The 27,147-nt window shown below is 36.7% G+C and overlaps 1 protein-coding gene across 1 annotated transcript in view; it reads left to right on the forward strand.

Annotated features, from left to right (window-relative positions):
- Window positions 1–27,147, forward strand: part of ptprq (protein tyrosine phosphatase receptor type Q) — a 124,965-nt gene that overhangs the window by 82,622 nt on the left and 15,196 nt on the right. Inside the window, exons 43-53 of the mRNA XM_052030707.1 lie at window positions 563–749; window positions 2,559–2,800; window positions 3,610–3,679; window positions 6,954–7,112; window positions 8,849–9,068; window positions 12,628–12,701; window positions 14,798–14,897; window positions 15,294–15,422; window positions 17,344–17,388; window positions 24,310–24,336; window positions 24,867–24,948. Of these exons, the coding sequence (XP_051886667.1) occupies window positions 563–749; window positions 2,559–2,800; window positions 3,610–3,679; window positions 6,954–7,112; window positions 8,849–9,068; window positions 12,628–12,701; window positions 14,798–14,897; window positions 15,294–15,422; window positions 17,344–17,388; window positions 24,310–24,336; window positions 24,867–24,948 (1,335 nt within the window). The remainder of the gene's footprint in view (window positions 1–562; window positions 750–2,558; window positions 2,801–3,609; window positions 3,680–6,953; window positions 7,113–8,848; window positions 9,069–12,627; window positions 12,702–14,797; window positions 14,898–15,293; window positions 15,423–17,343; window positions 17,389–24,309; window positions 24,337–24,866; window positions 24,949–27,147) is intronic.

Consider the following 27,147-nt stretch of genomic DNA (forward strand, 5'->3'; position numbering starts at 1 on the left):
TTTCTCTTTTCACAGATGCTGCCTGACCTGCTGAGTGTTTCTGCATTTTCTGCTTTTATTACTGCACCAGGTTAGATCTGGAACAGGGAATTCTTATTTGATTTCAATGGAAGAAGGAAATTCCAAGGTATCAACATAAGTAATAGTATTTTTGAATTTTGCTTAATTTTTGTTTGAGCATTTTTGTATGTTTTAAATGCTGTTAATTTGTTTAATATTTTTAACAGTTTGATTATTTCTTTGGAATGGTTTTAAGTATTTTTGAATGTGTTTTCACAACTTTGACAGTGGGCTGCCATTTTTATAGGCTATTCTTCCATCACTTTTAAAGGTGGTGCATATTTTGGTTAACAGTCCCTCCTCCTCCTTCTCCACCAACCAAGTGACAGGAGAGTCACAATGTTTGTAAGTCCACCATTATAGTGAAAATGGATAAAACACAGAAACAAAATGTAGCACATGTATATACATATTTAATCTTGGATGTATGTCAGTTTTGAGATCTGTACAGCATCTTTAAGTTAATATCATATCTCAAAAATATATTTTTAATTCCTTGCAGACAGATAGTGGGGATACCAATATGACCATTGTTAGAACAGGGAAACAGAACAAAACCTGTGAGATCGCTGGTTTACAGCCATTTACAAGATACACTATAATCGTCATAGCATTTACAGGCAGAGAAGAAGAAGCCCGAATTCATGGCAAAGCCAGTGAGCCAATCATTGTTCGGACCCTTGAAACTCGTACGTTTTCCTACATAAAACATAAGTTGTACTTTAAGGTATTTTCACGATTTGTGAATGAGGATTTTTATTGTATTTCCATGTACAGTTTTGGTTTTGTTGTAAGTCTTGTTACATATCTAGAACATTGGATGGGCATAGCTGAGTTAAAATCTGGAGTGGTTCTGATGAGAGTGTATTTTGGTCAGTAGAAATAAATGAGAAACATGGGGTTTTTGAGTAATCAAAAATCTGTATCTTTTTACCTTTTCTCCAGCATTTCATGCAAATATTATTTTAGTTATTTAATTTTCCATTAGGTGTCATGCTAGTTTATCATTGATGTTTGTAATTATTTTGTATTTTTTTCTTCTTTCTTTTCATTGTTTCAATTTCCATTGTTATGATATTATTCATCATTATATTTTGGGTTGTGGTGAAGGTGTACACCTGAAAAGGCTGTCTGATTCTAGAATTTTATTTTCTTCAGATTTCTACCATGTACAGTTTATTTTTAGTTCTTATTTACATGGTTGAAAGTGATGTACATTTTAAAGTGTGGCCATAATCAGAATATTGCAGATGCTGGAAATCTGAAATAAAAGCAGAACATGTTGAAAACAGGTCAGGTGATATCTTTGGACAGAGAAAGAGAATTGATGTTTCAGAGCAATGAACATTCATCAGGAGTGGTAAAAAGTTAAAAATAAAATAAAAAGAGAAAATGGGATAGAATGGAGATGACAAAAAGGAATGTCTGTAACAGGCAGAGGCCAGGAGGCAATGGATGACAAGATGGTGGTGGAACTATTTAGTAGAGAGCAGTAGAGGCCAGTAAATAACACCTCTGCATGCAAAGCTTTTGCTGGTCACTGGCTTTTACAAGTTCTTTTTTTATTTCAGATTTTTGGAGTGGGTTAACTTTGTCCAGATGCCAGTCCATTATAGGCCAGTAATAAGTCTAAATAGAACAGATCCTAGTCCTGTTAATGTAATACTGTTTTGATGAATATTATGATTTTTGGGTGGTATTAAATCCTGGTTGGATGGAAGTTTAACCTGAAGCAGGCAGCAGCTTTATGTATATGTGCAAAGAAGGTTCAAATGGCATCATTCAGACCCCAACCCTAATTTTGCCTTTACTCCATGCTTGATCACCAATTTTGGGCAGTACAGGCCAGAAGTTGGCCATTTCCAATCTTACTTGAAAGAATCTGCACTTCTGACAGGCAAGGTAGCTGGAGCTTTTGGAGACACTTTGGTGACACTTGCTTCTGGAATTTCTATTATAATGGAGAAGACATATGTAGGTGTCGTTTTCTTGCTGTTTGCCCATCTGTGGCATTATTCCTTACTGTTCTCAACAAAAGGTACATCTCTCTTTTAAGCTGCTAGAGTTGTCTTTAACCTTCTTTACATTTTTATCTATTTACTAATTCTGCGCAAGATATATTTACCAATCACATGCAATGGAAGTGTGGATTGGAGTATCAGTACCACTACACTGTGGTCATGGCTTTGAACGTACCTTCACAGTGGTACTGCAGTATCAGTGAATTTACCATAAAGGGTAAATTCCGTGTGCTTCCCATCAAGGAGCCTTATGTAACCTATATGGATACGTGAAGTACAGGTGCTATCTGCGCATGGTTTTCCAGTCATTTAAAATACTTGCCATAAGATCATGCACTGCATATGCTCACGTTCCCATTATGTGGGCCATGCTTCCCACCAGAACTATAAAGTCAGGAAATTATGCCCTTTGCCCAGATCTTTTCAAAGGTTATTCTTGATATGTCAAAATAACTCACCAAATCCTTTTCTTTTTAGTGCCTAAAGATGCACCAAAGAATTTTACCCTTCAGAAAATACCAGATGAGGTGACAAAAGTCTATGCATCTTTCCTGCCACCTTCTATGCCAAATGGTAATATTCACGGATACCAGGCTATCATTCACAAAGAAGGAGAAACTTCTGAACTCAGAGTCAACAATCTGAAAGTTGTGGACAACAACCGATCACTCATTGCTGTCATAGAAGGGTTAAAAGGTGGAAACACATACACCATATGGGTAAGAATCAGTTTATCATTTCAGTTTGAATAAAATGTTAAAGGCACCCAGAATATTATAAGAAGCATATATATTATTATTAATTTTTGAAGGGGTAATTAAGAGGCCACATTCTCATTAGAAAATTGTCTCAATTGTCTTATAGAGGCATGGAAGGATATGAGGAAATCAATAAATGTATTGATCATTAATAAGGTCATAAAAAGATAACAACCCATTGAAATTTATTTCTAAAGGGATAGAAAAGAGCAGGAGAGAAATTTTGTTAAACTTGGTTAGAACTTTAGTTAGACCACTCTTGGAGAGTTGTGAACATGTCTTCCAACAGAGAACCGGTCTCTGCAGAAAAACATAGAGATATATTTCTCTGTGTATAAAGCTACACTCATTATGAACCAACATTTGAGTAAAATAAGTTTTTAAAGGTTGATGATTTTTCTCCTTCTTATAACAGGAGAGATATTTAGTATTTCAAAAAAAGGTTCTTTTTAATATTGTTTTATGAAGATAAAATGTAATTGACAACAATTTTGAAATGCTTCAGTCATTTGATACTTTTGAAATCTCTGATTCATTTTTGGGAATGATGGATATGATTACTTGAACAGTGTATTTTACGATATCACATTGTTTTAGTGAGCATTGGTAAGCTCCCATACAGTATTGTGAAGTAATCCTTAGAAGAGGACTATGACATTGAATGAGATCATATTCCAGAAGTAGAATGTGTTTGATATTAGTTAAGGTTTATCTGCCTTAAGTGAACTTCCTTTTTCTGTTTATTTAAATGCCAATCCTTATTTTCCAAGGTTCGTGCTGTTAATGGAGCTGGTATTGGGCCCCAGACATCAGAACAGACAGTAACTATGGATGTAAAAGGTAGCCTTTCTAATATTTTTGATGGGTTTACTTTGCAGAGAACTTAATTATAACAGCTATATAAATGACTCAGAAAGTAGTAAGAGAACAGAAGTGAGAACGATGAGAAGCTACTTGCTTCATCAAAACATATCCAAACACATGAGGAGAGAAATTGGGATCATCAGTGGAATTTTTGGACACTATAGGTGTTCTCAGACCAAAAAGGTGTTGGCTGTATTTTTATGTGCCATTCACATGAGGGCATTTATCTGCATGCATGAATGTCAAGTGAAATAGGAAGACAAGGCGAATCATGATAAGAATCGTCATGCAACACTAATTTAACCCTGTGTTGTCATTTGGAAGTTGGTATTAGTTCTTAACATAGCTGAACACCTTTTAAGGGAATGGTAATATATTTCCAAGTCAAGGTGTGTGATTTAGAGGGGAACATGCAGGTGTTGTGTACTCAATGCCTGAAGTCCTCGTCCTCCTTGGCAGCAGAGGTCTCGGGTTTGGAAGGTACTTCTGAGTTAGCCTAAGCAAGTAAGCGTGGCACATTTCATTGGTGGTACCCATCACAGCCACTGTGGTGCTGTAATGCTATGCAGCTTGGTCTTGGATAGTGTCATGCTTCTTGAGTGTCATTGGAGCTTCATTCATCCAGACAGATGGGTAGTATTATTATTACCTTCCTGACTGTTCCCTTGCAGATGATGAAACAATTTTGTGTGTATAAGAAGTTGAGTTCTTGCTGCTCCCACTGACCTACCTTTGAAGCTAGAGTATTTATGTGGTTGAGGTTTTGACCAGTGGTGACTCCCACCCAGAATGTTGATGCTGGGGGACTGAGTTGTGGTAATGTCATTGAATGCCAAGGGTACATGGTTCAACTCTCTCTCCTTAGAGAAGGTCGTTGTCTGCTACTATGGTGGTATAAATAGTGCTTGTAAGTTATCAGCCCTTGCTTGAATGTTGTCTAACTCTTGCTGCATGCAGACTTGGATTACTTAATTCACGGAGGAGTTGAGAATAGAATTGAACATTGTATAATCATTAGGAAACACCCCCATTTCTGATGCAGGAGAGGTCATTGATGAGCCAACTGAGGAACTCCTGCAGTGATATTCTGGTACTAGAATCACGAACATCCGACAGTCACAAACATCTACCTTTGTGCAGTGTATGACTCCAGCCACTGGAGTGTTCTTCCCTTGCTGCCCATTGACATCAGTTTTACCAAAGTTCCTTGATGCCATCCTTGGTAAAAGCTACCTTGATGGCCTTGATAAGGCCTAGAAGCAAGTGGTCCTGGCAAAACCTAAACTGGGCATTAGTGAATGGGTTATTCGTGGGTAAGTGACATTTAATGGCACGATCAATGATACCTTCCATCACTTTGCTTCTAATTGAGTCTGATTGGGAGATAGCCAGATTGAATCAACCTTTTTTTGTGAACAATATGTACCTGGTCAACTTTCCACATCATCAGGTAGATACCAGTCTATAATTGTACTGGAATAGTTGGGCTGGAGGCATAGCTAGTTGTGGAGCATAGGTCTTACTACAGCTGAGTTTTAAATGCTCCCTTTGCCTTTGCTTTATCCAGTGCTGTCAGTTGTTTGTTGATCCCATGTGAAGTGAATCAAATTGACTGAAAATCTTTGTTGCTGGGAGTCTCAGCAGCAAGCTAAATTGGATCATCCACTCAGCACATATTTGAAAATGCTTAAAGCTTTCCTTCGTCACTCATATAGTGAGCTTTGCCATTGTTGAAGATAGGAATGTTCCTGGAGCCATATCCTCCCTTTAATTGTTTGGCTGTCCATCTCTCTTCGTGATTAGAAGTGGCAGGCTTCATAGCTTTGATCTGATTTGTTGGTTGTGAGATCAGCACAGAATTGGGCCGTCAGCTCACATGGCATGGCAACAAAAATTGCACAGAATACTTCAAGTACGGGTCTAACCAGTGTTTTATAAAGTTGCAACATAACTTCCCAACTTCTATATTCTATGCTCTGACCTATGAAAGCAAGCTTGCCACATACTTCCTTCACCACCCTATTCACCTGTGTTGCCGCTTTCAGGGAACTATGGCCTTAAGCCCCTTGGTTCCTCTGTTCATCAACATTCCATAGCACCCTAAAAGTTACTAAAAATGTCCTACCCGTATTGGACTTCCCAAATGCATCACCGCACCCTTCCTGAGAAGGGTGAGGTGATGCATTTATTTCTCCACCCAGCTTTCCCTCTGATCTATATCCTGCTGTAGCCTTAGACAATCATACTGCCTACATTCACATCCAAGTTGTTAATATATATCAGAAACAATAATGGTCCCAGCACTGATCCCTGCAGTACATAAATGATTCCAAACTTCCAACCATAAAACCAGCCTTCCACCACCAACCTCTGCCTCCTATCACCAAACCAATTTTTGATCCACTTAGTGAATTCACTTTGGATCCCATGTGCCTTAACTTTCTTTACCAGCCTACCATGCCGGACCTTGTCAAGTGCCTTACTAACAACTTTTACCACCCTGCCTTTACCAATCTTCTTAGTTATCACCTCAAAAATCGAATTATTGAGACATGATTTCATCCACACAAAGCTATGCTGACTATCTACCCTTTGCCTTTCCAAATGTACGTAGATCCTGCGCCTTAAAATTTTCTCCAAGAATTTCCCTAGCACTGATATAAGGCTCACTAGCCTATAGTTACTTGGCTTACCCTGATGCCCTTCTTAAATAAAGGAACAACATTAGCTATCATCCAGTCCTATGGTACTTCACCTGTGGCTAACGAAGATGCAAAAATCTCCATCAGAGCGACAACTATTTCCTCCCTTGTTTCCCATAATACCCTGCGATATCAACCCTTATGTGTCCCATGATATCAACACATCCACCTTCTTAATACTAACCTGTTCCAAACAATTAACATACCCCTCCATGTACTCACCATCTGCAACGTTCTTCCCCTTGGTGGATACAGATGGAAGTATTCATTTCAGGCCTTGCTCCAGGGAAAACATCTCACGATGTGGTCCATGGAAATGGGGGATTTTGCTACGATGTTACTCGAGTGGTGTTAGGAAGTAAAAAGTCTTATGCAGCAGTTGTACTCAGTACACATACAATACATTACATATATATGGTACAGATGATATTTTTATGCACTTATTGGGCTGTATTACTGAACTTAATGTGATATTAATAGTCTTCGAATTTAGTACAGAGGAATAATGTTCATTGCCTCCATTTAATTATGCCTTTTTCCCTCCACAGCACCACCTAAACCTAAGCTCAAGCCAATTCCAGCTTTAGATAAAAATGGATTATTGCAAGTCACTTCCACAACTATTACAATCAGAATGCCTGTGTGTTACTTCACAGACGAACATGGGTCTATCAAGAAAATTCAAATAATAGTGACTGAAATAAGAGGTAATTTATTATTTTTGCCCAAGAAATTAAATATAAGTACATTGATGAAATGTATTAGATTGCCATGATGTTGTTTGATCAAATCTATGAAAGTGCCTCAATAGTAATATTTTCATAACCAGTATAAATAGTTGATTCCCTGATCAAAAACTCCCAGTGAAAAATTATGCACAATGGAGCATTGAAATTGAATACTCAAAACATTCCCTTTTCCTGTCATTCCTTCAGCTTAATAAGCTACAGGAAAGAGAACCAATGCAAGGTAAAGTTGCATTCTGATTGTATTTAGAATTAACAGCTTAAATAATTTGTTGGAAAAGCCAATATCTGCAGAATGTTAGCAAACCTGTACAATTGACACTGCTCTCTTCTTCCAAGATGGATTTGGCAGCAATACTCTTCTCAGACACATGCATTCATATAAGAACTAAATCTTTATTCCTTTCTGCATTTGTACATGAATGTGATAGTCGATGTGATACTAAGACCTTCTGACCTCACCTCCCTCTTCTGAGAAGAGGAAAGCATACCAGGGAACCTGATAGGCCACATTAATCTACATAGCTGATAATTGTGACCATCTTCAAGGAGGATATAAATCAAATGTAATAATTACAGTCGGTCTCTCTCCTGTCTGCCACAGGGAAAATCATTATAATGATCTTCCTCAATTGTCTCCTACCAATGGCCAAAGAAATCTTTCCGGAATCTGAATGCACATTCCATCCATCAGGAAGTACAATGAATATGATCTTCACTGTGCAAAAAATTCAAGACATCTGTAAGGAACACTGTACATAGTCGTTCAACTAAAGCCTTCAACTTTGTCAAACAAGAAGGGTCATGGAGTAGCCTTCTCAAATTTGGCTTTCTCAGAAATTCATTACCTTTCTACATCTGCAGCATCATGACATACAATCTATGACCCTAACTAGTGGATCCACAATAGATCCAATCCCAGTGCAGACTGGTGTCAAGCAAGGCGTTTTCATCACCTGAATCCTCTTCTCAATTTCCCCGTGTTTTTGAGATGGAATGCAAATGTGAGGCTTAATGATATAAAAATCATGAAGGTATCAGAATCCTGTTGCATGGAATTCTTGATTAGGAGCATGGCTTCCCCCTGTAAAAGACTAGAGAAAAATCAGGTCCACTACAGATCCAATCCCATTGCAGACAGGCGTCAAGGAAGGCTTTTTTCATCAGCCCAATCTCTTCTCAATCTTCCTGTGTGCAATGTTGCATCTCCCCTCCAATAGGCCCTCTGCTGTAGTAAAGTGTAATGGATCACCACCAGACATAGTCATTGACTTACAATCCTCAGCTAACACTTGCATATATGTATGTACACTGAAAGCCAAGCTCTGAGTCACTGTTGATGCTTCAATGAAACATTCAAGAGGTTGGGCCTTCCACTAAACATCTGAAAGACAAAGGTCCTCTATCAATCTGTCTCCACTGTGCAACCTGAGAAAGGAGGGAAAAATCAAGAAAGAAAAGGAGCAGTAATCTAGGCTACTGAGTCATTCACAAGGAATATGTGAACCATTAGTTTAAACTTGGGAGCAGGCAGAAGAATATCAAACTTTCAACACCATTTAAAGAGTTAAATCATTGTCACAATAACCAAAATCACACTATAACCAGAGGTCGAATTTTTGGTGTATAGTTTTTGAATCTTTTTCTCTTTTCATGGTGTTTTTATTTTACGTTAATGTTGGTTAATTTCTTAACAGCTATGAATGATAAAAATATTTCTACTTGGTATGATGCTTATGTAAGGAAGCCAAAGCCATACTTTGCAAATGAAGGCTTTACAAACCCTCCATGCAGCAGAACAAACACAGTCAGAGAAAATGCTAATGAAGAAACATACACCATTGGAGCTGAAAATTCATGTCAACACAATGCAGAGCAAATTTGCAATGGCCCTCTAAAGAATGATAAAGAATACTTGTAAGTAAAATTTTGATTTATATTGCAACATACTATTCAACAGAATAAAAGCATTATTCATTTAGAAACTAGTAGAATTTAGGAATTACCACATGAAAGTATGTCCATTCATTGGGGGAAAATATGTGTCATTTTGGGGGATAGGGAGGGTGCGTGTGGTGAGGGAGGGAGGAAATGTATGTGTGGGTATGGGGGCAGCAGGCATTCCACTTTTCTGCAAAGTACCCCAGCACCACTATCCAAGAAGCAAGGTGCCATGAATAATAAAACTGACCTTGCACACTCTTGTGGACTGAATAGAGATGTTTAAGAAAGTGGTCACCCAATCTGCAATAGAACTCCTTATTGTATTGAAGATCACATTGTGAGCAGTGAATACAAAATACTAAGCTGAAAGGAAGTACAGTTAAATCACTGCTTCATATCAGAAAGAGTATTTGGGCCCTGGACATTCGGGAGGAAAGTGTAAAAAGGCAAGTATTGCATGTCCAGCAGTTGCATTGGAAGGTTTCGTGGGAAGGAGTTGGTGGAAATGGAAGAGTGAAATGAAATCTGGAGTGAATGGACCCTTTGGGCTGCTGAAAGATGTGAGAGAGTGTGGAGACATCTGGCAGTGGCATCAATTTGGAAGTGTCAGAAATCAGAGAGCATAACTGAGGGAACAGAAAAGTCAATGGTGAATAAAATAAGGACAAAGAGAATCCTACTCGGGTTCTGCGAAGGCAGAGAAGTGGAGCGAGCAGAAGACAGGAAATAGAATGGACATGGTCAAGGTACGTCTTCCTTTATTCTCAACCATGGAATCCCCTCCAACATTGTCACCTATGTACCAGGGGATTCCATGGCTGAGCATAAAGGAAGACATATTGGAAATAACATTGTTGGAAATTCTTTCAGTATCTCTGATGGACATTACAGCTGTAACATCTAGTCTCAAGCAATAGTGTACGAAGGCAAGGTGGACCACATTCCATAAGTTTACCTAAGTACTAACCTTCTGCAAACCATGAGAAAGTGAATGAATGAAATCTATAGCATGATGCATCAAAGATAATAAACTTAATATTTTGATACCAACAACTCTGTTAGAGATTCAGGAGTTATGGAATTATGTGAATATAGCAAGATACTAATTCAGACAAGAACCAGTCTTCAGTTCTTAATGTAAATTGCAAGCAGTAATCAGTTTGAAGTTAAAATGGCAGCTTTGCAAACAAACAGCACTGTCCACAGAGCACAGGCTGCTGGCCTACAGCAGGTGGCTGGCTGCTCAAGAGATTTGGTTTGCAAAGTGAAGTGACCATGAGACATTCTCGTCTGCATCAGCCAAACATAAAACAATGGGGTTATGTTAATTGGCCTACATCAAACCAGGTAACTAAGTTATTTTGCACCATTGTGACCAAGTTCAAGGAAGCTTCCAGATCAGACTGATATTGTCACTTAGCACATCAAACATGGTCACAGGCCTATTTGGTCTATCAATAGTTGAGATATTTGTGTAGTCAGCCTTCACAACATTAATGTTGGGTGTCTGGGTTCTCTGTCCTCAGAAGGTTTCAGACCATCCGTGTGAATTACTCTGTCCCACCAAATGTGTTTGAACATTCAGGGTGTCTCCCATTGTAGATATGTAACTCAAAGGAAGCATTGTCAGACTCAAAATATTGAAGTAAACAATGTCATTGTAACTATTGAAATTGTATTGAATCACCTGTGGTTACCTTTGATCTAAAGGGTATAAAAATGTGATGTACTTTGAGTTTAGGAGACTCTACTGAGAGGGTCTCCAAGAGAATGCCTGCTTGTCGTGATGAATAAAGACTTCTATATCACCAGCTTCAGTGTCTCTCCGGTGACTCTGATCACAGCACAACAAACTCCATTTCATGAAGTGAAAATCACCTTTCATAACAAGGCAGATATGAGTGATTATAAAAAAATACCCAGTTTAGTTCCCAATAAAACTTTATAGTCTGGGAATAGACTGTAGAAGACTAGCCGCTGATGAATCACTTGCTTTCATGTCAGTTATGACTTAGGTGGCAGTATCCTTATCTCCAAGTCAGAGGATTGCAAGTTCAAGTTACACTTTATGAAAAGTGTTATCTTCAGAGATTAAACAAGAATTTGTCTGGTTGATCAAAGAATGCTTTACAGCAGTGTCTTGGAAATATTTTTGATAAGAGGAAGTTTAAAAGAGGGCAGTGTTACCAAGAAAAAAACTTTGAATCAATGGCTGTGAGGGCAGTTAAGTTTGCCAAAGGAAGTTGCAAGGAAGTTAGAACTGCTAGTTGAAAGTAGCAGTCTAGTTTAGGCTAATTCATAGTACCCACTGAGGGGGAAATACAGCATTGACTTTAATTTGTTACTATTATTTGAAGATTGTTCAAATCAAGTAAATCTGATCACAACTGTTTTTATTAAATAGGCTTGACAGTTTTTATATCAGTACATTTTGATAAATATCGAGTTCATTTCACCCACAGATCAACAAGAAAAAAAAATTAATTGCTAATCATCAGAGTTCATTAATGTGTGTAAAGCACACATTGCTAGCTGGACCTACCTAATCTGAGGTGAAACTGAATAATTTGTTCTCTGCATCATTCAAGGTTATAGTGTTTTAGTGTTCTGGGGTTAAAGTTGGGCAAGTTTGTCCTATTCATTAATATTTGCTGCAACGACTGTTTACAACTGCACTAATACTAATATTGTTCTTGTTGCCATCCTGAAAACTAAAATCAATAAAAATCAAATAAATATCTAAAAATAAACATAGCTATTATCTGTTGAAATAATTCAAAAATAAAATCAAATTCTGCCAAACCAATAAATAAAGCAGCTTCGTAATTTTTAACCAATCTCATCTGACAAAAATTTGTTCAGTCTCATTTCAGAGGGATTGAAGAAAGTATGCATGTGAAAGGAAAAACTTGCATTTATATAGTACTTTCATACCAAAGCACATCCCAAACACTCTGGTATTTTGAAGTAGTGTCACTTTTGCAGAAACTAAGGTAGCAGAAGCTATAAGAATGATCAGATAGTCTGTTTTGGTGATATTATGTGAACAATAAATATTAGTCAGAACTTCCTGCTCATGTACCAATCATGTCATGGGTTAGGGTTAATTTAAAAAAGCAGAAAGGGCCTTCATTTAACATCTTATCTAATGGACAGAATTTTTGACAATGCAGCCCTCTCTTAGCAGCTGCAATGAAGATAATCTTGATTACATGATCTTGTCTCAAGAGTGATGGTTGAATCTAGAGTCTTAGGGTTGGATGGTGCTATTGAGCCAAAACTGACATGACTAGTTGGTTCAGATCACAAGAGTCTTATGTTCTTACAGCAGGATTCTGTTATTATACAAACAAATACAGGGCAATGTGAGTCACCACCCTTAAAAAAAGACATTCAACTTTGCTTATGGGGCAGACTGACATCACTGAATCTCTGAGAGTATCTAAGGTATTCAGGTTTTTTACAGATGTGTGAGGAAATGAGTAAAGTATTGTTATTTTACACTCTGTAATAAATTTGTCATTTTTCTTAGGTTCAAATTTCGAGCAACAAACTTTCAAAAGCAGTTTACTGATTCTGATTACTCCGATCCAGTCAAAACCCTAGGTAATTCATGCAAAATAGTTTTCTCTTTTCTGGCAGTAATATTATATTGTCTTGTATATTTGAATTCTTCATTTATGATGGTGCAAGTATTTTGTATTGGTACATGGAGATGATGAAAGATGTTACTCTCAAATTCAGCTGACAGAACAAAAATTATAGTGGATAAACGCTTGTGCTAAAATGGTGCTGCATCAAAGATTTGTGCCTGTTCTCTCCATCACTACTAGAGTGAGAGATGTTTGTGCAAGGTATCCTTTGTGAGATACTTGTGCAAGGTTTTTGTGCAAGGGGAGGGATGCCTTGTGTAAGGTATCCCTCCCCTTTAAAGAGTTAATGAAAATCTGCTACCAAGTAAAATCTACTATTGGCCATGCACTACTGAAAACTGCTATTAACCTTCATTTATGGTACTGATAATAATATTGGTCGAACTTTCAGTGTTGGCCAGGGAGATTTACAAACTGTTTATAATCTATCTATAAATTTGTTGACGCCAAGGGGAATATCCACTATTCTGTTTATGAGATCAACGTTGGAACTTATAAGCTATGTGAAAATGGTAAAATTAAGATTCAGCGCTAGACCCAGGAACTAAAAATTGCATGAACAAACAATCTGGTGGAGGAACTCAGCAGGTTGAGCAGCATCTGTGGGACAAAAGGAATTGTTGACGTTTCGGGTCGAACCCCTGCATTAGGACAAAATTATATATTTTATCAGAGATTATAAAATTAAATGGAAATCCACTGGTTTTGTTAGTACATACCAATCTACGTGATATTCTGGGTTCCGAGAGCCAAAATCCTGCAGCACCCCAAAGAAAGCACTTTAATTTTAATTCTGCATACATTGGAGAACTTATAACACAACAAATATTTCATTAGTACTGTAAAACATATTAATAAGTCAGCATAATTGCTAGAGTAAAATGTCATTGTCCTATTTGCTTAGCTTGTAATGTAATATCTATTACAGAATTAATTCTATATTGGTTTCAGTATTCTTCTTCAGTGTAAATTTTAATGTATAAAGCTATTAATTATGGCTACTGAATTTTGTCCGAGAGTGTTAACCAAGCATTTATTATGAGTTTTTAATTTTATTCACTAGAAAGATATGTTGTGTCACAGGAATCAGGATATGAAATGGTTAAATTGTTTATACAGGGCACTGATTTCACTGAGTTTAATGAACCTGTATAAACAAGGCTTTGTTGCTTCATGCAGTTCAAAGCAACTAACCATGGTGAAACAAGAGTTCTGTGTTTTCCCAATTATACTTCAAATTATTTTCTGCAGTTCTTTGATTTTGTGTGTTCATTGGTTTTGCTGTTCAAAGACTTTAATGATTTGGAAAAAGACAGCTGATTTTAGCAGCTAAGTCACATTATATATCTTCATGCTATAATAGTGTACACTTTCCATAAGTCTTTCACCGGGACTTTCTCCTGAATTAGGATTACATTTCACTTTTTAAACTATGGTTTAAATTTACAAGATAATGATTCCTATCTAAGCAAATGCAATCTTTATCACTTCATTAATGCGGAATTCACTGTACTTATATCTACCATGTACTTTAAGCAGATACTGAGATCTGTGAAAGTATGTACTGTAATTTACACTTTGCCTGCTGGGCAGATGCCTGGCAAGTGAGCACTTCAGGCCCTTCAGCTTACTGCTCTTCCTTGGAGAACCTGAGAGCTGATGGTCTCCATCCTACCAGCTGCATGGCAAGGATACCAACCCAACAATGTTCCTATGAATTCAGTGGGATTTATAAAATCCAAGCCTTATTTTGAGACAAGCAAGTAAGTTTCTAATTTGGAATGTTGCTCATCTGCTTCAGGAACATGACTGAAACATACTTTGGCAGTTTATTGTCTTTTAAAGACTAAATACATTTGCAGTTTCTAAAATTTTGTACATGATACTGGACTTAAAAGTATAGCTCTTTATTCATGAATACGACTGTTAGTGCCATTGTTGTATAAAGAAGCAATACTATTGCTAATCCATCTATTCTCAGAATGGATAATTGTAATTAGAAACATCAAGGTGTTCTTTTCTAATGTGTTTATGTTCTTGATTTTGCAGCTGAAGGTTTGTCAGGAAGAACTATTGAAATAATCCTTGCAGTGACTTTGTGTGTGCTTTCTATCGTTCTCCTTGTGATTGTTGGCTATGTGATTGCAAGGTAGGAAGGATAAATCTTATAGATGCTAAAACTTACTTAATTTAATAAAATTAACTTACCCAGCAAATATTCTGACAATTTCAATGTATAGGTAATCAAAATACTGCTATTTAATTAGGAATAATAATATTTAATTGGTCGCAAAATTTCTCTGTGTATTTGTATCATTGCATCAAAGTATGTAAGAAGCTTGAAAATACTTCAATTCTGCTACAAATTTCTTTCACGCAAGTAAGTATTTTTATATTGTTTTGTCAGAATTTAAATTGTATCACAATACACATTTCTTACAGTTTGTATCTCCTTGAAGTCAAAAGAATTGTTTGCTGTATTTAATAATCTCCAGTATCTGTGTTCTTATACTGAATATTGCTGGTGTTGGTAATCCATATATAGAATAAGACAAAAGCAGAAGGAAGGTGGCACGTACTCTCCAAGGGATGCTGAAATTATTGACACTAAGTTCAAACTGGACCAGATGATTGCAGTGACAGACCTGGAACTAAAGGAGGAGAAGCTGACACGGTGAGCTTCAGATATCCAAGTAACCAAAGGGTCCTGACCCTACTCTGACCAGTACTTGTTTGGAAGTGTTTGCAGTGCTGTTATTTACTGAGGTCACTCAACTCCTTTTCAAAAGGCTAAATCTCATCTTTCAGCCACTTCACACCAAAACAGATTAAAACAGCTTTCTTGAGCATGAAGAAATACAGCAAAATATTGTTTCTGCTTTAAAATAGGATGTCAATATATTTGAATGAATAGCAATTGTTTTAAATATTAATTTAACACGATGTTTAAGCTTCGTTCTTGAATTGATCTGAGCCTTAGTTGGTGGAAAAATTAAATGTACTTAAGCTTAGTCTGTGTACAGGAATAACAGCTGGTTGTACTTCAGTGTGTCACAACTTGTGTAATCAGCTTCCTGCCTGTGCATCTGGCCTAACATTGAGTTTATAATTTGGTTCCTTAAATGTGATTTTCTTTATAAATTCTGCAATGAAGTATTCAGATAAATCAAACAAAATTAAAATTAAACATACAGTTTGTAATGTTTAAGAAAATATATTTTTTCATTGAAAACAGTGATCAAAATTATTGTGAAACAATTAGAATTGCAATACTAAAGGGATTATGTTTGAGAATGTTACATTTAAAAAAATATTGGCATTCTTGATGGGGAGGGTAATCTATGTTTACACTGAATGGCAATCATTAAATACATTGGCCTAAGCATTTAACCACTGCTTCCAAACCGAATATTTTTTTTGGAAGACCAAGACCCAGTTGGGGTGGAAGTGTACTTGGCACCTTGCCAAATACCTGGTGCCCAGACTGCAGCATATGTTCCCTAATTTTTTTTTCTAGTGATTTATGTCCTCTGATTGTTTTACACATGGAACATCTGATTAAGCCCAGGAGGTCTATTGGTCTCCTGATGGTCATTTTTGTTGACATCTGCACCCATAGCACTGAAAGTGCATGGCTACATGCCCTTCGAAAACTAGAACATGGAATTATCAGTTCAAATAATCTTTTCAGCCCCTTAGATGCATTGAAAGTTTGCCATTATTAAAATTCTATCCCTGTTTTAATTAGACTCCCCTATATAGCCTGGGATCTCTCATGCTTTTAGATAACCCAGGTAACAGTTGGTCAACTTGAGTCACTGATTCATCTCCATGGTGGATTGAACTCTCATGCCCCACTGAGTCCCCATCAATGATGAGTCCAATCACCAGTGAGGAAGTGAAGGAGCCTGCTTCACCTAGGTGGAGGTCTATTTGTAAATGAGGCACAAGTAGAGTTTCCCTGTGCATTACTGCATTTTATGCATCAAACACAAACTATCCGTGTATGCAAGTGCCATTCATCTTCCAGTGAACAGAAGTTGTAAATATCAGTTTTAAAATGCATATTTTAGAATTAATGATATCATGTACTGTATGGTTCTACAATTTAGTTCAGGATAATGCAGGAGAAAAGCTGAAGCAGCAGAATTAAAATAAATGAGTTATTCAATATTATTAAGGTTATGTACCTAGAGTTTTCCCAGGATAAAAGAGTCCTGTTACCTACAACTTTGAATAGTTTAAACTTTAAATACTAACTTCCATTTCCTTTAAATGTTTATGTGAATATTTGCATCTACATATACTCTGCAAGTCGCTTATTACCATATCACTATAAGAGTGACCCTGTTTTGCAGCATGAATTACTTAGTAAGTGTCAAATATCTGGTGTGGTAATGTGTATGTCAGTGCTGGTGCAGTGTTGAAGATTTGCTTGTGTGGAAGCAGCATTTAATTGGTTGGCTTGCTGGCAACAGCATCTGCATGTTACCAACAAATGTTCTAACTGTCCTTGTCAAAATATTCAAGCATGCTTTCAGGTTCAAAGCTCTGGTTACATCCAAACTAACATTCTAATGGCTCCTTTCTTCCAGTTATTCCTCGTTATTCTTTAGACGCAAGGAAATTTATGTCATCCAGTAAGTGAAGTATTCAGTCTGTCAAAGTGTTGTTATCCTGACATATTATGGTTCAATTTCATGCAAAAGTTAATGTGAACACAAACTGTGGAATTAGCAAAATACACCACTGAACCTAAGTTTTGAGATATTTTGTTAATCTCTAAACCTAAACACTATCAATACAGCTTGTTGGATGAAATTTCAGAATAAGGAGAAAGTGGGGAGGATAATCAGGTGAGGTGTAAGGCAGGCAGAGAGTCATCTACCGCCCATTTTGTGCCCCTGCCAATGTTGAATTTTACCAGATTCTATCTTGTCACTGATCCCTATAAGGATGTGGAAAATCTCTACTGGATCAAAAGGGAAGTGGGAAGTTTTGTCCTAGAAGTCCCTTTTCCACACTCAGGGGTAGTGTCACCATTTTCTTGTTATATATTGTTTCACTTTCCACATGCATTCAGGCATAAACTTCAGTGGTTTCTAGCTCAAATGTTTCTTAAAAGTGACCTTTGGAGTGAGTAATCTCATGGATTGCAGCAGACTTGGAACATTAGCTGGTCACTTTGTCGGTTGGCTGGAGCAGGATAGAATGCTGCATTGCTGCAACATATTTTTGGTCATTGCTCTTCGGGTTGTCCAAGTTCAGGATCACTAATCATTCCTTCAGCAGATTTTGCATCACTCACCATCTACAGTTATCTTTACTGCCCTACATTTTTCCCAACAATAGCAAGATCTTGGGGTATAACACATATAACGCATCTTATGCATATTCTAAATATTGTAATTGCACCTATACTGCCTTAGGGAAAAGAAAAACAGTCTGACACCATGAAATACAATTGCAAACTAAAAAACAGGCTTGTTTTACGTGATGTACGTGAATTGAAAAAGTGCATAATACTTTTGCAATGAGCCCCATTAGTTCCTTATCATCCCATGTTTCATTGAGAATCAAATAAGACCAAGCTACCAGCGTGTTGATGGAGTGTTGATACATTATTCAGCAAGCTAACCCCAAGCCACGTGGTTCTTTATCTTTGTTTACAAGTATCACTGGTCAATTCTAATTGTTCACTTATTTTTAAGTTTGTGAAGTGTGTTTTGCTGAGAGCTGAAAAGTGTGGAGTTCTACATAACTGATTAAAATGCCTCCCATTTGTTACCTGAGCCTCAGGAATACAACTGTCTGCTGGATGCATTGAATGAGAAGTTTCCCTGTTGATGGTAATTGATTACAATGGGGCATTTTGCCCTTGACTCAAAGCTATGAAGTCTTGAACATAAAATGAAATTTGTATGAATTGACAATGTTCTACTCAAGCAACCATTAGCAAAAGCCAACATACTAAAGTAATTCCCACCCATGGTTCTAAGCACCACACATTCAGAAGGATCCAGGCAGTGCATTTGAAAAGGTAATACTAAAGGGGTTTTAGCTCTTGGGTAGGGACTATGTGCAGAAGGAGGAACAGGGACCTTCTTTGGATATGGATTTAAGGAAACACAAGACACAAAAGAGACTGCAGATGCTGGAAATCTGGAGCAACACACACAAGGTGCTGGAGGAGCTCAGCAGGTCAGGCAGCATCTGTGGAGGGAAATGAACAGTCAATGTTTCAGGCTGAGACCCTTTCAGGCCAAGTCCTGATGAAGGGTCTCGGCCTGAAGTGTCAACTGTTTATTTCCCCCCATAGATGCTGCATGACCTTCTGAGTTCCTCTAGCATCTTGTATGAATTTAAGGAATGACCCTTTCTATACTTTGGAAACTTTTTCTAGAAATTTTGTTCTTTTATTTAAAGTCGTATGTAATCACTTAATTTCCAATATTATTTTGTGTCTTGAAAATTACCTTGAATACTATGTTTTAAACAAACATACAATATATTTTGGCTCTTTTATAGCACCATCTTATTACTGTAAGAATTTATAGAAGCCTATAGGAAATATATCAGATCGTAAAATCATTCAATAATTGTAATGCTTCTGGTACTATTCAAATGACATTAGAAGTACTGCCTTTGCTCAACAATGCAACAGGTGGATGCTAATTATATTTGATTGTGGTAAATTAATTACAAATTTACCAATCTGGAAGGAAGTGGGCAAAAGCTGAGGGTGGAGGTGAATTAATAGAGGTAGGTAACAAGTCCACTTTCAGCAGTTTGCAACAATCTTGCAGCAGAACCAAGACTGTGGGAAGATCCAGAGACACAGAGACTGTAGATGTTGGAATCTGAAGCAAAAAAATAAACTGCTGGAAGAACTGATGCAGGGTCTTGACCTGAAACATCAACCATCCCTTTGCCTCCACAGATGCTGCTTGACCCACTCAGTTCTTCCAGCAGTTTATTTTTTGCTATGGCAAGATCCTTATGATCATTATTAGGTTGCAGCCCCTGACCTACAGGTTCTTGGATCTAGAGAGTTGCTTCTGGTGATATCTTCCTGCCATGTCTTCTTGATATTCATTGTCATATTGTCAAATATGATTTTTTATTTCAATATTTTTATTAATTCCAAATAAATAAAAAATACAAAGTATATGAAACAAAGGGAAAAACACATTACAAAATAGATTGTATTGAATCACACTTGAAATCACAATACTTCATATTAATAAACAAAAATGATAACTAATTAATTTTAATAAATTGGAATAATTTTATTATTAAAAAAATCTAACCCCACTACCAAAACCGAAGCTGTTTGGTTAAAAAAAAGGCAAAAAAAAAACACCCTAAAGACATAATAGTATTGGCCAATATCTGTACTTTAAGCACCAAATCAATGGTTTTGAAAGTAGTTCAGAAAAGGTCCCCATAATATTTGAAAGTTCAGAATAGATCCAAATATGAAATATTTGAAACGTATTTTGAAAGCAGTACCTCATATTCCAATAGAATGAGAATTTAAAAAGAATGGAAAAGAACATTTTAATTAAATGAAGAATAAAAAGTGATTAATGATTAAATTCTTAATAGGTTTTAATAATTTTTCAAATACCTGGTTAATGAAATGCAACCAGCTATTTAATGTTAGAAATAAAATTTAACTAAGTATTTAAGTGAAAACACTGGTTGTTCTCTAAAGAAGTACAGATACCCAGAATTTACTCCAGGTGGTTAATCTTGATAGATGAAATCAGTCCTATGTGTACAAGGCTTAAATGAATTGAAACATACATGATTTTTTTTACTGTTGAATCATACTGTGTAATATCTCTTAAGAGTATGCTGAGTGCACAAAGATAAGACAATCATATTTGTTTAACTATATGGCATAATATACACGTGACCAAGGCTGTACCTAAATTTCAATATTGTGGGAATTGCAGGTTCTCTACAGCATTTGGGTGGATCTGACTCGCTCCCACTTCCAGGCTCAGGCCTCTTGTTTCAACTGCTCCTGAGGTCTTTGGCCTTGATCTTGGCTGCTCCCAGGGTCTCTGGGCTCCTTTTCGTTAATGCCCATGGCTTGTTGTTGATTCACCCAGTCCAGACCCCAGACTCACTAGTTTCTGCAGCAGACCCTCAAACCAAACCAGTCACATCCCTAGATTGCAGCATTGACCTGCAATGCACCAAAAATGGGTACTGATAAAAGGATGGGTAAATGATTCCTCAGACATGATTTAAAGGTATCATTTGAATGTTTCAAAAAAGTATAAAAGGCATTTTTTCTTATAAGCTGCTTTCTCCTCAGAAACAAATACGCCCACTGACTTTTGCAAATAAGTGCAATTTATAAAAGCAATAATTTTCTGCAGTCTTATCTGTTAACCCAGCAGCTTTTAAAAAAAAATTTCATCCTGCTATTTAGGTAGAGCGTTATAGATTACAAGAATGGATATTGGATACTAGGTGTATGCACTAATCTGCAAGTTCTGTACCTTGATGAAATAAAATTATAAGGTCATAAATTTTTTAAGCTTAAGGACTTGGAGTATTGTGTGCACTTCTAGTCAGCACACAAGAAGAAGGAAGTGATTGCGCTGGAGAGAGTGCAGAGGAGATTCACCAGAAAATTGTCTGGATTGGAGGACGTTAGTTATTGAGGAGAGTTTGGTTAGGCTAGGCTTGTTTTCCCTGGAGTGAAGGAGGCTGAGAGATGACCTGATAGAGGTATATAAGATTATGGAAGGCATAGTTAGGGTAGATAGTCAAAATCTTTTTCCCAAGGTGGGGGTATCAAAGACAAGAGGGCATAGGTTTCAGTTGAGAAGGAGTTTTAAAGGGGATCTGAAGGATGCATCTTTTACACAGAGAGTGGTTGACTTATGGAATGCACTGCCAGAGGAGGGGGTGGAATCAGATACAATTACTGCATTTAAGAGGCATTTAGACAGATACTCAAATAGGCCAGGCATAGAAAAATAGAGCCCTAATGGAGGCAAATGGGATTAGTGTAGATGGGCAAAACAATTGGCATGGATGTGGTGGGCCAAAGGGCCCATTTCTGTGCTGTATGATTCTATGACTATGAATTGCTGTACTGCACAGGATTTGAATAAAGTAAATAGGACGTGAACAATTACATTTCATGAAGTATAAGATTTTTTAAGTGAAGAATCACTCTGGTAAGTGTATGAAGTAAAATCATAAATATAATCTCTTTGATTCTATGTACCGTGCTGCTTTACATAGTGGTCTGAGTAATTTTTAACCGTATGGAGTTATTTTATGACTAGATGGACATTGCAGAGTTCAATATGCGGGTTTCTTTCATTTCTAATAATGATGACATCCAGTGATGCTAGCATATAGATGTTATGATGCAATTTATCTGTATTATTAAACTTCTATATTTCAGATTTTCTTATTGCTGCCAATGAAACAAATCTGGTGGATGTGCAGTTTCTATTGACAAACCCATCAGTATTGTAGTTATGGGAAACATGGATAATGTTTATGGCCATAATAAATTTAATAAAAAGTCATTATGTGCCCAGCTGCAAGATTCAGCCATAAATTTCCTTGAAGTAAAATTAATACTCTAAATGTGAAATGCATATTTAGAAAAAACTTTAAAATATATCATGAGAACATCTGTGAAAATGGATAGTACAGTAATTTATATGGGTTTTAAAGGGTAGAACTATACAAAAATTCTCAAGTAAAAAAGTGCATAAAATTCTATAGTAATTGAAGTTAGTGTTCCAGTTACAAGAATGCAATACAATTTCTTTTTTTTGTAAGTACGGCGTAAATATAGTGGTCCCAAAGTTCCCACGGTTTACATTTCCTGTAGTGCCATTCAGCATTCACTCTGTAGGAGCTTTTCAGTTCAATGGGAGAACACCTCATTTGTTAGGGCAAATGGGTGCAAGTACCACTTAGGTTGCAACTGCTCAATCCAGTTGCCCATGCTTGCCACAAGCTTCAGTATTCATTCACTTGCAGGTTGTTTCCAAGGAAAACCCACTCACATCCAACCATTATATATTTGGTCCACTTGAGCTGGACAGATAATCTTTAGAATGTGTCTTTGAGTCTGGGAGGTGTTTAGGGGCCCAGGACACTAGAGTTCACTTATAACATTCCAGAGGCTAATATGCCTCCTCACAAATTACCCACTGCTTATTGTGTACCATATAAGGGTAGGCAAAGGTTAGACCATTTATATTTTACAAAAAGACATCTGAGAAGAAAGCAAATAAGCACCTTTACTAGATCACTGTTTACCTGTGGATTCTGCTGCAATCTAGTCAGGGTCATGGTGGAGACCAGCAAAACACTCAAGGAATTTCAGGATCAGGCTTTGTTATTCAGCAACATAGAAATGTCATTTGGGTATGTGAATATCCATTTATAGGCATTTCACTAGATTCTAGCAGTGATTCACACTGGAATATAATTACACAGGCTTGACATTGTGCCTTTAATTTTTGGTACCGTCCCGACTAAGTTTAAACTTTTTGACATTACTGTGAAGCTTAAGTCTGTCCTTAACTACTAATTATTCTGATTCACTCAGTGGTGAGATGCAAAGATGACTTACCCCTTCTCTAAACTTCGACCGCTTAGACAAGATGACCTGATTGAGCACAGTCCATAGACAGCCCGGGACCTTCACTGGCCTATGGTAGTCTCGCAGTTAATTTACCAGAACAGCAGTCAGAATTTTAAATTGATTCAAAGATACGTGTTTGAATCCAATTATGGCAGGTCAACAATTTAAGTTCGAGAAACTAAATGAATCTGGAATTAAAGCTAATCTTGGTAAGTGTAACCCTGAAATTTCTGGAGTGATATAAATGCCCATCAGATTTGCCAATGTTCTTCAGGGGATGAAATCTGCTATCTTACTTTATCTAGCCTATATTTGACTTCAGACCCAATGTGGTAGATTCTTAACTGCCTCCTCAGTACAGGCAATGAGGGGCAAAAGTAAGTGTTGGTATTTTCAGTGACATCCAGATCCAATGAATGAATAAATAAAATTTATTCAGCTCTTTGCAAGGTAAATTCACTTAGTTGTCTAATCCATTTCAGTGCAATGTGTATATCACTGGAAGAAAATAGTGAAATTTAATCTGAATTCACTGATGTGCTTTTATCTACAGATTAAATAATTTAAGTAAACTATAAACTGCAATTCAGACCACAGTGTAAACAAAATGGCAACATCAAACTGTATTGCAAATATATTAATTGCTATGTTATAAAACTCAGTGACAAAATGGATGTTAGACACCAATAATCAGCTAAAAAATCTGCATCTTACTTATAAAAACTACATTATTTAAGATATGCTCTGGTTATATCATACTGACTTTGAAATTAATTATCTAAAAGTGAATATGATCTATCTTCTATTTTCATGATGCATATTTATTGCAAATACTACCCTTAATGTTACTTCCTTCTATATCCTAAAGAGTTGAAAACAATTACAAAATGTACTTATAATACTTCACAAAATCTTTGCATTGCAGGCTACTCAGTTATAGGAAATCTCTCAAGTAAGTAGTTCCAACTTGTTTTTTGTTCATGGTCTGATAAAATCTGATCTGTGATTTCTTTTCCATTTTCTGTCAGATTAAAAGCCAAACTTCCCAACAGAGTGTAAATCATAAAAGCATGACCAATTGCATGGTAACTGGAGAAGGGCTTTTTGTTTCCCTCTGGAGTGAACTCACATGTCTGTATTTCAGCTTTGGAAGCAATTCTGGCTTTTTTAAATCCTTTGGAGTGCAAGAAACATGTAACTATTAGAATCAGAACACTTTGATTACATACATTTATTCCAAATTACAGGAAATAATGTATGGTTTTACAAATTATCTTCAAAGAATGTTGGATCCTTTTGCTGTATTGATGAACATCTTTCCAAATAGGTCAACTATTATTTGAAAATGCTTTATCAGAAAGACTTTAATTGTACAAGGAATTCTTGGAGTATAATCTACAGCAGAATGACCTACATATAGGTGGCAAATTTCAAACAAAACTGACCTAAATTTGTCATTTTTTACTTCAATCTGCCCCCCAGGCCCATTAACAAGAAATTGTTCCTGCAACATGTGGAAGACCTTTGTGTTAACAACAACCTAAAATTTCAAGAAGAATTTGCGGTATGTCTCTAACAGTTGTCACAACACACAAAGAATTTAGCAGCTTTGCATGTCACAATTCATGTCTAGTTTAGTGCATGTGAGACTGGTAAGAACACTGGCCTTGATAATCAATACCTAGTTACCAGGTCTGATGTTTATTTAGTAATGTTACACTGATTTAGATTCTTCACTATATGTGGCAACCTGATCAGAGTCATTTACCAACCGTGTCAGTGTAGGCTTATCCCTTGCAGACCACCCCATAATGACATTTTTCTTGCTGTGGTGTCATTATTAGAGAGAGGTTGTAGATAGTTTTTAAACATTCTGTTCTTCTGCAAAGCATCAAGATCATTTCAACACACCAGACTGCTGTTCAGTGCAGTCTGTGTTTGTAATCTAGCTTTAAATTATACAATATTAGAAATTCAGTTCCTGGAGCAGTAAGCAATTTTGGCAATGGATAAATTCAGGTCCCTCATGACCTTAATCAAAAAGGGATAGTGCAGCCAACGAAGGATAGATAATGGATAAAAGGAATTAGATGAAAGAAATGTACTTAGTCTAAGATAGTACAGTTAATTTTTGTTTCATATTATTTAAAAAGAGTAGTGGGTAAAAATGCATTCCCTGTTTTATTTTTAGGGCTTTATGTCATTTTCTATCTCTAGGGTACTTCCAGGGCTGTCTGCATTGGAATCCCCCAGAAAAAAGGCATCCTAATTGGAGTGGCTCCTATGTATGTTCAGAGTACTGTTTCAGATGCTTTGGGTTTTAGCTGCATAGGGCTTCCTTGTTCAGCTGTAACATAATGGGGTTTCAAATGTAAAAAACTGTTAACCAAGACATCTTTGAACTTACTGCTGCCCTCAGTTCTTTTCCCATGAAGATCAGAGTACATGCTGTGTGTGTGCCCAGTAGCAGAGGGACAACTGGAATGCAGTGCATGAGGTTGTGATTTCATAAGAAAAATGCAACTTTCAGCTCACCATCCTCTCACTGAAATGTCAGTCGGTTTGCAACAAAGCAGACAGGGCCAGCCAATCACCACAGCATCGGACATGGTGAAGTGTTTGATTGTGACCTCTCACAAGAAGGCATATTTACATTTCAAGAGGGAGAGATTAAAAGTGAGCCATCTCACTTACCTGTTTCACTAAACAAGACATTGAAGAGAAATTAAAAAAACATAATGTTTATTTTTATCTGGGGGAAGTATCAGGACTAAAAACATCAGTGGCACATTGGATTCATTCTATGTAGAGAATTAGATTTGGTTTAAATCATAGGAACTTTGTCCAGAGAAAATAGTCCTTTGAATCCATGCCCTCTGGTTCATTTTCTTTCTAACTTTCATAGAATGTAAAAGTGTATCCTTCTCAAACTCATATATGTTTCTTTGTCAACATCCCTGATGGAGAAAAGAGTTATGTTGCTGCTAGCACTCCCCGAGGAGAGTTCTGAATGAGATAGCTTAATTAACTCTTTACTTGAGTCACACTGGACCTCCCCCACCATCCAGACTTATTTTCCCCATATGTGGAGAGTGGAGCGAGACAGCCCACTGCAAGGGATCGAGGGGTCCTGCAAAATGCAGTGAGCTCCAATCGGCAAGTAGACCCCAAGCAACTTTCTTTTTCAATCTTTTTATTAGTTTTTGAATTAGTACAGATTGATATATAGCATCAATGTTTATACATGTAATACAAAGAGATCAGGATAACAATCATGGCATAGATAATCATAAAGAACAATAAAATATAAAAAATCTGTAGATCCAATGATCTCTTAGTAAATGAATATAATATAAAAGAAAAGAAAGAAAAAGATTTATTATATAAATTAAAGAAAAGAAAGAAAAAAACCCAAATCAATAAGAAAAATTATAAACAATATAAACTAAACTAAACAGAAAACTTTCAAAAAAAACGAACAACAAAAAAAAAGAAAAAAAATGGGCTAAAATTTCTCAGTAGAAACAGAGCAATATTATGTCGTCAACTCCGTTCCTCTAAGTTGGAAAGTTATTGAAAGGGAATCTACATCATGTGAAAATATTGAATAAATGGACTCCAAATACCTTCAAATTTAAGCGAAGGATCAACAGTACCACTCCTAATTTTTTTCCAAGTTTAAACATGATATAGTTTGAGAAAACCATTGAAAAGTAGTAGGGGGTATTGGATCCTTCCATTTAAGCAAAATGGACCGTTTGGC

Source organism: Pristis pectinata, chromosome 15, assembly GCF_009764475.1.
Source record: "Pristis pectinata isolate sPriPec2 chromosome 15, sPriPec2.1.pri, whole genome shotgun sequence".
NCBI lineage: Eukaryota > Metazoa > Chordata > Chondrichthyes > Rhinopristiformes > Pristidae > Pristis > Pristis pectinata.